This window comes from Peromyscus maniculatus, chromosome 8 (assembly GCF_049852395.1).
Source record: "Peromyscus maniculatus bairdii isolate BWxNUB_F1_BW_parent chromosome 8, HU_Pman_BW_mat_3.1, whole genome shotgun sequence".
Taxonomy (NCBI): domain Eukaryota; kingdom Metazoa; phylum Chordata; class Mammalia; order Rodentia; family Cricetidae; genus Peromyscus; species Peromyscus maniculatus.
The window spans coordinates 71,897,945-71,910,565 of NC_134859.1; the positions used below are offsets into that span (position 1 = coordinate 71,897,945).

General features: G+C 38.5%; 1 protein-coding gene across 2 annotated transcripts in view; it reads right to left on the reverse strand.

The window, feature by feature from the left end:
* Window positions 1–12,621, reverse strand: part of Usp32 (ubiquitin specific peptidase 32) — a 157,617-nt gene that overhangs the window by 105,161 nt on the left and 39,835 nt on the right. For both annotated transcript variants that reach the window (XM_006983183.4, XM_016001732.3), the window contains exons 3-4: window positions 7,213–7,318; window positions 2,826–2,944 (exon numbers count right to left, since the gene is read on the reverse strand). In XM_006983183.4, coding sequence (XP_006983245.1) covers window positions 2,826–2,944; window positions 7,213–7,318 — 225 coding nt within the window. The remainder of the gene's footprint in view (window positions 1–2,825; window positions 2,945–7,212; window positions 7,319–12,621) is intronic.

Genomic DNA, 12,621 nt, shown 5'->3' on the forward strand with positions numbered 1-12,621 from the left:
AAATCTTTATTCAAACCATGATTTTCTATTCTATGCTAGCTTGTAACCAAAATAAGAAAAGATTCTGGAAGTCCACCTTCCAAATAGACAGCAATTAGGGCTGGCAAGATGCTCAGAAGTCAAAGCACTGGCTAAGCAAACCTGGTGACCTGAGCCCCATTCCCAGAACCCAAGTAATGATGGAAGGGGAGCACCTGACTCCACAAAGCGAGCCTCTGATTTCTATATGTATACATACCATGGCATGACACCAACACACATAAACACACATCATATACACACACCATAGTAACTGAAATTAAAACATTTAAAAATAGTTAAGTAGAGAATTTAATAATCTCTCACTATCTCACTGCTATATGCCATGATCTAAATAATCATTGCCTCTTACCAGGACTCCCACCTAAGGGTACATTAGACCCTGTCTCAAAAAAAATGAATGCTGGCATCTTGCCAGTGTAGTAGACATTTCTATAATCCCAGCTACTTAAAAGTTAAAGAGACAGGGGGATAGCAAGTTTAAGGCCTGCCTGGACTGTAAATAAAGTTAAATGTCAGCATAAGTAACTTAGGGAGACCCTGTCTCATATAAAAATGAAAAGGGTTCGAGATATGGCTCAATGGTAGAATGCTTGCCTAGCATACAGAAGGCTCTGTGTTCAATTGCTAATACTGTAAACTTTAAAAGGAGGGATAGAAAGGAGAAGGACCTTACATATTACTCATCTGCTCAAAACCCTCCAAGGGTTTCTATGGTATATAGGTAAAAATCAAAAGACTCACACTATAACCTCCAATGGCAATGATGAGAATAGCCCCCATAGCATATACAAGTATGAGTATTTGAATACTTTGAATACTTGGTCACCAGTTGGTAGAACTGTTTTGGAAGGATAAGGAGGTGTAACCTTGTAAGAAGGGGGTATCTCATGGCAGTGGGATTTGAAGCTTCAAAAGCCTCCCACCATTTCCAGTCTCTCACCTAGTGCTGTGTGGATTAAGGTGTTGGCCTTAAACTGTTCCTGGCTCTCTGCCTTTGCTCCACTGTCATGGACTCTAACCTCTTAGCTAACTAAACACTTTTATAAGTTGCCTTGGTCATGGTGTTTTGTTACAGCAACAGAAAAGTAACTAATAGACATCCTTCACACCCCAATAATACCACTTTGATTCTTACTATTCCACTGCTAATTCCATTCCAACTAAATGGGCCTTGTTATTGCTTCTTCGACAGGCAAAACACATTTTCATCTCAGGGTCTTTACTGTACTCTCTTCATGGAAGGTAGGTATCATCATGGATATCAATCCTTTGCTTGAGTTTCACTTTATCTGACAGAATTTCATAGTTATCCCATACAGAAGAGAATACTTAGCTGCTTCCTCCCCTACAGCACCTACCTCTCTTGTTCTACTTAATCTCCTTACGGCACTAATTACCACCTAATGCATATGCTACTGTCAATAATTTTAAAGAACAGGTGGCCAACCACTTTTAGTTCCCATTAGCAAAATAAGAATGTCTGAATAAGTCTTATTCAAATGTAAAACTATATTATTTTCTCTAAAAAATGAATAGAATATTAATGCATTTGCTATCTTTGTGAAAAATCCATTAATTCAATTTGCAAAGATGTTTTTTACCAGCAATTTTTTGTTACCAGAAAGAAACAAAGCATAGCCCAATTTATAGTGAAGTACTAAAAAATACTTTTACAGCAATTTCAAGTAAGTATGGCAGAACAAAAAATATAGGAAGTCTATCCTTTAACACCTAACACATAGAAATGCTAAATAGATCTAGTGCACACCTATGATCTCTGCAGGAGCCTGCATGTGCAATGGAGTCAGTGTACCTGTGTGGGAGTGTGTAGCATTATAATGTAAGTATAAACAATTAATTGCCTTTATGGAAGAATTGAGGATTTTTTTAAAGTTTTAGTTTATTATTAAATTATGTTCATGTGTATGGGTATGTGCATATGAGGGCAGGTGCCCCCAGAGAGCAAAGTGCCAGATTCTCTGGAGCTGTGAAGTTGTTAACCACCCAAACTGGGAGCAGGGACTCAAACTAGAGTCCTTTGGAAGAGTAGCATGCACTCTTAAGCACTGAGCCATCTCAGTCCCAGATTGAGGATTTTCTAATTTACAAACACGGAGGCAATGAGAGGCATGGACTCTTTGGTGTGGGTGTGTTTTGGTTGTTTCGAGACAAGATTTCTCTGTGTAACAGCCCCAGCTGTCCTGGAACTCACTTTGTAGACCAGGCTAGCCTTAAACTCACAGAGATCCACCTGCCTCTTCCTCCCAAGGGCTGGGATTAAAGGTATGCACCACAATACCCATCTGAGACATAAACTCTTCAATTTCACTTTATCTGACAGATTTTTCTAATTATCTTAAAAAGCAACACTCACCTAACTCCTCCCCATCAATACTGGTCCCCTTATTCCAATTTAGTTTCCTGTTGGACTATTCGACCATGCAAATAACTCTTTATTGAGCACAGCACATAAAGAGTAGAAACATAAATCATTAAATATAAAAATACCAAGAACCCTCTTATGCAAACATCCATCATAGCCATATTTATCACAAACTAAGAGTTGATACTTCATCAACATTAAGAAATGAAATATAAGCCAGGCGGTGGTAGCGCACGTCTTTAATACCAGCACTCGGAAGGCAGAGCCAGGCAGATCTCTGTGAGTTCCAGGCCAGCCTGGGCTACCAAGCTAGTTCCAGGAAAGGTGCAAAGCTACACAGAGAGAAAAAAAAAAAAAAAAAAAAAAAAAAAAGAAACGAAATATAAATCTTTAAACATACCTCCGAGAAACACTTCCTGAGTGTATCTGGGACTTTGCCATCCACCACATGGAGCATTCTTTCCATTTCTTCCCGTACAACATAGCTCCCAGATTCACTTGAAAAAAGACTAAAAATATCTAAGAGAAAGAAAAATAAATTAATCTTAACATACATCAAGTATAGTTAGTAAAAGTAAGGAGAAAAGAGAAAGGCACAATCGCACTTTGTAAGTACAATTTATTATTGTTGTTGTCATCTTCATTGTCTTCTTCCTCCTCTTCTTGAGATGGTCTTACTCTGCAGTCTTGGCTGGCCTTGAATTTACAGTACTCCTGAGAACTATGATTACAAGTGTGTGCTACTACGCCTGTCTGCATAATTTACTCTTCAAAATAATTGTGTGGTATTTTTTCATACATGTAATTAATACCAAGTGTTAGCAAAGACTGGAACAAACAAGAGCTCCCCTCTTTTTGGTTTTTGTTTTTTTTTTGTTGTTGTTGTTGTTGTTTTGTTTTGTTTTGCTTTCTTTTTTGAGACAGGGTTTCTCTGTGTAGCTGTCCTCAAACTTGCTCTGTAGACCAGGCTGGTCTTGAACTCAGAGATCTTCCTGCCTCTGCCTCCACAGTGCTGGGATTAAAGGCATGTGCCACCATCTCCCAGCCCAGGACCTTTTGTAAAATGTGAATGACTATATAAATAAATGTAACCATTCTGGATTTGCCAAAATCTAGAAAAGGTAAAAATATGTGTCAGAAACTCTACTTCTACACAATCCCATTTTAACTTTTAGGAATGTGGATACTTGTACACGAAATGCAAGATGTTCACTTAGCTACTGTTGTAAGAGTAAAAATTAGAAACAAGATAAATATTTATCGAGAAAAGAAACAAACTAAGATGTATGAGTATAGATAATGTAATACCATACAGCAGTTAAACAGAATAGGTACTTCAGGATGAGTAAGCATTAAGAAATATGATAGTAAACCGGGCGGTGGTGGCGCACGCCTGTAATCCCAGCACTCGGGAGGCAGAGCCAGGCGGATCTCTGTGAGTTCGAGGCCAGCCTGGGCTACCAAGTGAGTCCTAGGAAAGGCGCAAAGCTACACAGAGAAACCCTGTCTCAAAAAACCAAAAAAAAAAAAAAAAAAGAAAGAAAGAAATATGATAGTAAGGGAACAAAGCAAATTTCAAAATAATCATAGACATTTTAAAAGTTGAGAACCTGCCAAACTTTTGAAAATATGATTATAGATATGAATATAAGACATAAAAATATGCAAAAGGTAAAAGAGGTCATTAAATTTCTGAGAGCACTAATCTCTAAGAAGGGCAGAAATACTGGGATTTTGAAAAGACGTAAAAGATAATTCATCATATTTTCTTTTTGTTGTTTTGTTTTTAAAGATAGGGTGTCATGACAGCAGTGGTGGCACATGCCTTTGATCAGCACTTGAGGGGCAGAGGCAGGTGGATCTTTGAGTTTGAGGCCAGCCTGGTCTACAGAGTGAGTTCCAGAACAGCCAGGGCTACAGAGAGAAATCTGTCTCAAAAAACCAGCCAACAAAACAAAAAAGACCTCCAACTTGCTATGTAGCTGAGGATAACCCTGAAGTACTACTGATCCTTTGCTTCTATCTCCCAAGCGCTGGGATTATAGGGATGTGCTACCAAACAGAGCAAACTGGTTTTTTGTTTGTTTGTTTGTTTTAAACATCAAGATGTGGAATGCAGATGACAGAATTTTTTTGTTCCTCCACAGGATAAGGTTTCTCTGTGTAATAGCTTTGGCTGTCCTAGAACTTACTTTGTAGACCAGGCTGGCCTTGAACTCACAGAGTTCTTCTCCTTGTCCTCCTGAATGATGAAATTAAAGGTGTATGTCACTATTGCCTGGCTGAAAGTACCTATCTTATGCATTACTGAAATTGTTATGGTTTGAACACTGTCCCACAGAAAGGTACACTACAGTTGTAGTCCCTTTGGTGTCATGGAACCTTGGTTCCAAGACCCCTCAAGCATTCCAAAATGTACCTAAATACATAAAATTGTATAGTACTTATATATATAAATATATACATATGCATATTAGATCTCTCCCTTCTATTGGGAATAAAATCTAGGACCTTGTACATGCCAAGTACTCTACCACTGAGCTACATCTGATGAGCCATTCTCCTGCCTCTGCCTCCCCAAGTGCTAGAATGACAGTATGTGTCACCATATGTGGTTAGTTCTCTGTATTTTAAATCCTCTTTAGTCTGGCAAGATAGAAGGCTGATATATGAGTATTCCAGGCAACGTAGGATGTATAATGAAACTTTCAGAAAAAATACTTTCTGACCACAGTTCATTTACAGAATAAAATTAATTTCCAAAGGTGAAATATCAACTTTTTATTTTATAAAGTAAGGAAAATATAGACTATTAAGTTTATGTCTTCAGGTTTTTTTTGTTTGTTTTGTTTTGTTTTTTGAGACAGGGTCTCACTATGTAGCCCTGGCTGGCCTGGAACTCATGGTGTAGACTGGGCTGGCTTCACATTCACAGATATCTACCTAGTCTCTGCCTCTCAGTGCAGGGATTAAAGGAATGTGCCACCACACCCAGCCAGATTTTTTTAAGTTAACAGCCTTCGTGAAATAATTAATCTTAGTGAAAAATTGATCTTTTAAAAATACACATTTTGGTGACTTTAATTATATGCACAAGGTTGTACAACAATTACTACTAATTTCAGAACACTTTTATCAACCTAAAAAGGAATCTCATACCTACTAATAATGTAGCTGAGTGGCAGCATGTGTGAGGCTCTGGTCTTGATCTATAAAACCACAAAAAGGGGGAAGCAAAAACCAAAACCCCTGATACCCATCAGCAACTATTCATTATCCACTTCCCTGTCTGCCAAGTATCCTAAGTGACACTCACCTACTATATTCTGCCTCTTATTCTAGAAACATCATGAAACTATAATCATATGTGATCTACTATAAATAGCACCCAGTATTCAGTAATATATGTATGTGTATGTATGTAAAGATATATATGTGTTTTAAATGATATATTTTTATTTATGTATATATGTGTATATGGGAAGTACATACAGCTCCTCTGGAGCTGGAGTTACAGGCAGTTGTGAGCCTCATGACATGGGTGCTGGAACCAAACTCAGGTCCTCTGGAGGAGCCAATACATGCTCTTAACTGCTGAACCAACTCCTCAGCCCCTCAGTAAAATATTTTTAAGCCTTATGTATGTTTCAGCATGGATCAATCAATACTTGATTTCCTTTCCTTGTAAAGTAAGGTTATATTGTATAGAAACTTACATTTTTTTTTTAATCCATCCAGATAAGCCCTGAGTTTAATTACCAGCACCAAAAATAAGTGACTAAAAACAAAAACTAAAGTGGTAACACTATCATTTTATACTCCCAACAGCAAAGATTAAGGACTGCTGTTGTGGAATATTAATTTAAGATGTGTTATATTTGTTTCTGCTGTGGAACATTTGTTTAATGATGCAAAGATGTGTTGCATTCTTTTATGTTGCATTTGTTTAACTCTGTGAAGCTGTGATATTTTGCCTGTCTAAAACACCTAATGGTCTAATAAAGAGAAGAACGGCCAATAGCAAGGCAGGAGAAAGGACAGGAGGGGCTGGCAGGCAGAGAGAATAAATAGGAAGAGAAACCTGGGAAGAAAGGATGAAGGAGAAAGAGAACAAGGAGAGGAGTATGCTAGGGGCCAGCTACCCAGCCACACAGACAGCCACAGAGTAAGAATGAAAGTAAGATATACAGAAGAAAAGGAGCCAGGCGGTGGTGGCACACGCCTTTAATCCCAGCACTCAGGAGGCAGAGGCAGGTGGAACTCTGAGTTCGAGGCCAACCTGGGCTACAGAGTGAGTTCAAGGAAAGGTGCAAAGTTACATAGAGAAACCTGTCTCAAAAAAAAAACAAAAAACAAAAAACCAAAAAAAACAAAACAGAAGAAGAAAAGGAAAAAGCCCAGAAGCAAAAGGTAGATGGGATAATTTAAGTTAAGGAAAGCTTGCCAGAAATAAGCCAAGCTAAGGCTACGCCTCAGTGTATGTATTTATTTGGGAACTGGGTAGTGGGCCCCCGCAAAAAAAACAAAGAATAAAAAACAACCAACAACAGACTGCTATTTTTACAAGTGTTTGTCAGCACTGTTATTATATTTTATTTTAAAGTGTAATGTAGTATCTCAGTAGTTTTAGTTGACTTTGATGACTAGCTATACTGAACATTTCTGATTTGCTTATTGGTCAATTGTGTATCTTTGGAAAATAAGCCATTACAGTCTTTGTCTTTCAGATTTTGAGGTTAATTATTCTGCACATGTGATATCATTATCACTAAGATAAAAGAACTTACATTTTGCTTTCTCTTCATCTTTGCCTCTCGTAAGGAGCACGAGTCCAACTATTAAGTTATTGAAGTGCAGCCCTTTGGATGTTCCACCAAAAGAACAGTAAATCACCTGAAGAAGGAAAGTGAGAAAGCCAACCTTAGAGATGCTTCAGTTATTAGGAACGGAGGTATCATCATCCTTAACTAAACCTTGTCTCCATCTACAGATAATGCTCTGATTAATTAATTTTAGTGAAATAATGATAATGATTCTCTCTTCTTTTGTACCTTATTACAACATTCAGCTGATATGCCCACCTACTCTAACACACACACATTACAGGATGACACAACTGACTATTTATTTTGTTTTAGATCCTTATCAAGATCCAAAGGGGGGACTGCCTTTGATAGCTGCAATAATTTGATAAAAAAATGTATGCAATTACAGAGTATCTTTTAACTTCAGCTACACTTACACATTTATTATTTTGATTAGAAAGAACAACATTCCCTAATTTTCAGAATTAAAAAGAAACCAGAAAAAATTTATTAACAGAAAGTTACTATAATATTTATAATAGAATAAAAACTATAGACATAGAAGGGACTCATTCAAAACTATTACAAACTACTTATTAAAATTTACTTACTCAAAAATTATGTATGGGCTAGTGAGACAACTCAGTTGGTAAGGGAGCTCACCGCTAAGTCTGACAACCTGAGTTTAATCCCTGAAACCCACAAGATAAAAGGAGAGAAACAATTTCTGCAAGTTTTCTTGATCTCCACATGTATGCCATGGCATGGACACACATGTAAAATAAACAAATGAGGGCTGGGCGAAGTGTTGCATGTCTATAATCCAAATGATCAGCAGGCAGAGGCAGGTACATCTTTATGAGTTTCAAGGCTAGCTTATTCTACATAGTGAGTTCCAGGCCATCCAAAGCTATACAGTGAGACACTGTCTCAAAACAAAACAAGCAAGACATGTCTTGGTGCTTTGGGTCTATAATCTCAGCTATTTGGGATATAAATTCATGGCTTCTACTTCAGAAAATATTTTTCCTGAGTAAACTTTAATATGCCTTTTAAAGAACCTGACTCAAAGTCAACAGAACTTGGCTGGGGATATAGATTAGTTGATAAAGCACTGTTCTGGCATGTGCAAGGCTCTGGGCTCAATCCCTAATATTGAAGGAAAATAAAAGTAAACAGTCAATGACATCAAGTTAATGTCTTCAAAACTTAACTTTATGTAATAGTTTCATAAGAACAAATACTTTTCCATTTAAATTTTTAGTGAAAATGTGATCCATCAATTGAATTTTTATCTACAAAACAATTTTTATCTACAAAAACATTTTTCTAGGCAAACAATCTTTTGCAAATATTATTCTATTAAACTCAATTATTCAAGAGCAAATTTTGCAGATCTAAATTTGCTAATGAAGAAATGATTTTTTTGGGAAATATCTAATTAATAGTAAGCTTTGGGTGGACACATTTGTGTGAGGGGACCTAGGGGAAAATCAAATACTATCATTCTACTAAATGAATATAGCAATAAAATAACGCCTAATGACATTCTGCTAAACCTACAGATCAGTGTCCTGCTCAGCCTTCATTAGAGCAGCTTTCTCCTACAGTAGATGAGAACTAATAGACACACACAACTGGAAAATGTATAGAGATTGAGAGATATTGTAACACTCAATCCTAAATGGGATGTTTTCATCAAATCCCTCCCCTCAAGGCTCAGGGTATTCTGCAAAAGAGGAAGCTGGAAAGATTGAATCTCATAGGGAGTGGCACTATTAGGCAGTGTGGCTTTGTTGGGGTAGGTATGGCCTTGTTGGAGGAAGTATGTCACTATGGGGGTGGGCTTTGAAGTTTCCTATGCTCAGGATAGTGCCCAGTGTCTCAGTCAACTTCCTGTTACCTACAAGCCCAGATCTAGGCAGCACCATGTCTGCCTGCACACCATGGTGATGATGGACTGAATCTCTGAAACTGTAAGTGAGCCATGCCAATTAAGTGTTTTCTTTATAAGACTTGCCGTGGTCATGGTTTCTCTTCACAGCAATAGAAACCCTACGACAGAACTGATGCACATATGAGCTCAGAGACTGTGGCAGCATGCATATGGCTGCACGGATCCAAAATCAGATGGGGGTCCCAGCACTAAGATGGGGAAGTAGACAAAAGCTCCCATCCTCAACCAAGAAGCTACCTCCAACTAACAAGAGCTTGCAAAGGAAAACTTAGTTTCTCCAAAGGAATCTCACTGGGTATACAAACCATACTTAAGGGCAGGCCCTATGCCCAGCAGAAGACAGCCAACACAAAACAAACTTTAAAAACACTTTTGGTCTCATATTGTTTGTTTGTTTTGGTTTGGTTTTTGGTTTTTTTGAGACAGAATTTCTCTGTGTAATGGTTTTGGCTGTACTGGAATGCTTTGTAGACCAGGCTGGCCTGGAAGCCACAGAGATCCACCTGCCTCTGTCCCCCAAGTGATGGGGTTAAAGGTGTGTGCCACCACTGCCCAGCTGGGCTTTATTTTTTAACCTTACTGGTTCTTTGCTTTTGTATTATGGTTTTAGATTTTTTATAGGATGTGTGTGTGTGTGTGTGTGCGCGCGCGCGCGCGCGCGCACACGCGCGCGCAAATGCATTTCTTGTGGTCTCTTTTTGTTGTTAAGGTGTTCATTTTGTTTTATTCTTGTTTGCTTGTATTTTTTAATTTGCCCGCTTGTTATCATCAGAGAGAGGAAAAAAAGAGGTGTGGAGTTTCAAGGCTGGAAAGGTGAGGAGGATCTGGGAGATGAAAAAAGGAAACTATGATTAGAATACACTGTACAAAAATAACTCTATTTTCAATTAAAATAAAATAAAGGAAACATTATCTCTCTCTCTCTCTTTTTTTTTTTTTTTTTTTGTTGTTTTGTTTTTTTGAGACAGGGTTTCTCTGTGTAGCTTTGTGCCTTTCCTGGATCTCGCTCTGTAGACCAGGCTGGCCTCGAACTCACAGAGATGCACCTGCCTCTGCCTCCTGAGTGCTGGGATTAAAGGCTTGCGCCACTGCCGCCCACCACCACCACCACCACCACCACCACTACCACCACCACCACCACCACCCGGGGTGAGAAAACTATCTCTTATTTTGAACTCTTAATTATTATATACTCTAAATCATAATGAACACCTTCAGATATGAATTCAGGTTTCTTGTAATTGAAAAGTGATGTGACATTTTCTAGTTCAATTATTTGTGCTAAAACTCACTGCTAATCCACCCCTACCCCACCTCCACCCCCACCCCCACCCCCATGGGTTTCTTTGTGTAGCTTTGGAACCTGTCCTGAACTTGCTCTGTAGACCAGGCTGGCCTTGAGATCCACCTGCCTCCCGAGTGCTGAGATTAAAAGCGTGCACCACCACCACCTCCTGCAAGTCACTGCTTTTAAGACTGATTAAAACCAAAAAAGTCCATGTTGAGTCCAATTAACAATGACCTCTGTTTCTCTGTGTAGCGCTAACTGTCCTAGAACTCACTCTGTAGACTGGCTGCCTGCCTTTGTCTCCTGAGTTCGGGGATTAAAGGCATGTGCTACCACTGACCAGCAACATTGACATTTTACAAAAAAAGTATTTTTCATAGTTTCTGGCTATTTTAAAGATTTATATATGATTCTGTGTGTGTGTGTGTGTGTGTGTGTGTGTGTGTGTGTGTGTGTGTGTGTGTGTGTGTGTGTGTGTGTGCGCGCGCGCCATGTGTGTATGGGTACCCAGAGGCCACAAAAGGAGTTGGATCCCCTGGAGCTGAAGATAAAATAAAGGAAGTTGTGATATTCATCTTGGGAACTGGACTCAGGCTTTTTAGAAGAGTAGAAACACTCTTAACCCCTGAGCCATTTCTCCAGTGTCTGATCTTGATAATTACATTGCAAGAGAAAGAAGTATACAAATAGGAAAAAAATGGTTATATGAGTAAGATGGAATTACTTTTGGGAATTTAATGGGGCAAGGAAAATAATTTCTAAATCTATTAAATACCATCATACTATAAATGATGGTCAGACTGTTTTAAATGTATACTTTACTTTGGTAAGAAAAATGCATTTTCTTAGCTTTCAAATATAGATCTAGAACACTCTGCATGGTACATTTCTCTGTCCTCTTGAAGGACTTCTTTTTTTTTTTTTTTTTTTTTTTTTGGTTTTTCGAGACAGGGTTTCTCTGTGTAGCTTTGCGCCTTTCCTGGGACTCACTTGGTAGCCCAGGCTGGCCTCGAACTTACAGAGATCCACCTGGCTCTGCCTCCCGAGTGCTGGGATTAAAGGCGTGCGCCACCACCGCCCAGCCTTGAAGGACTTCTTAAAGAAGAAGTGACTCGCCTGAGGTCTGATTTATCATGTGAGTCCTTCATCTTGTCCAAATCTATAGCCTCATAGAAGTACCTAGATAATTCAGGCCGAAATTACCTAGATAATTCAGACAGACGGAAAATTAAGCAAGTTCTTACCCTAAGTATATATTTTAAATAATTCACACATCCTTCTAGTTATTAAGAAACAAATAAACAAACCATGCCCAACTTTGAAGTATATTAATCAATCATTTATTAAAATGACTAAAATATTGAAAACATTTTCAATCATTTCTAATCAGATTTCCCCTGGCTAACCCCAGAATTCTGCTTGAATTCTAATGTGACAAAAATACTGAGTAATTAACAATAATAATTACAAGATTATTTAAAAGCATACTACCGCAAATGTTTGTATTTTCCACCCATGTTATAAACTAAGTTTGAGGGTAAGTACAGGAATGCAATAATCAGCCTGAATCAGGCATGGTGGCACACAACAGTTACCCCAAGATGCAGGAGCAGCATCACTTGCCTTCCCTCCTGCCTTCCCAGTGCTTATAGCATTATAGCCCGTCATACCAGGTCCAAAGCTCATTTTCAAGAACACTGGTTTTGTTTGGGCTTCCTATACCATTTGCTAACTGTGCTGTTTTTGGGTTTAACTGTTATTATCTGTTAGAAGAGAAAACTAACAACCTTGGCTATTGTAGTATGATGTTCTCTAAAGACCTAAGGAGATGGCACTATAAACTTAGTGAAAAATGCAGGGCTAAGAAGAGCATAGGCCCTAGCGAGGAAGCTACTACTGCAGCTTTGCTAAACTGGCATGATATGCCTATCAAATTGACTTCTAAATAGTTATATTTATGTCCACAAATCAGTACTGCCATTGGCTTTCGTCAGAGAAGCTTCTTGTTGCACTGGGTGGCAATTCCTGCAAAGCATATAACACTAAGAACAAGTGACAAGTATAATGCACAGCCATAACCAGGATATCACTGTCATCCTCTCCAAGGGTCAGGGAACACTACAGACAAAAAAGCAGAAAGACTGCA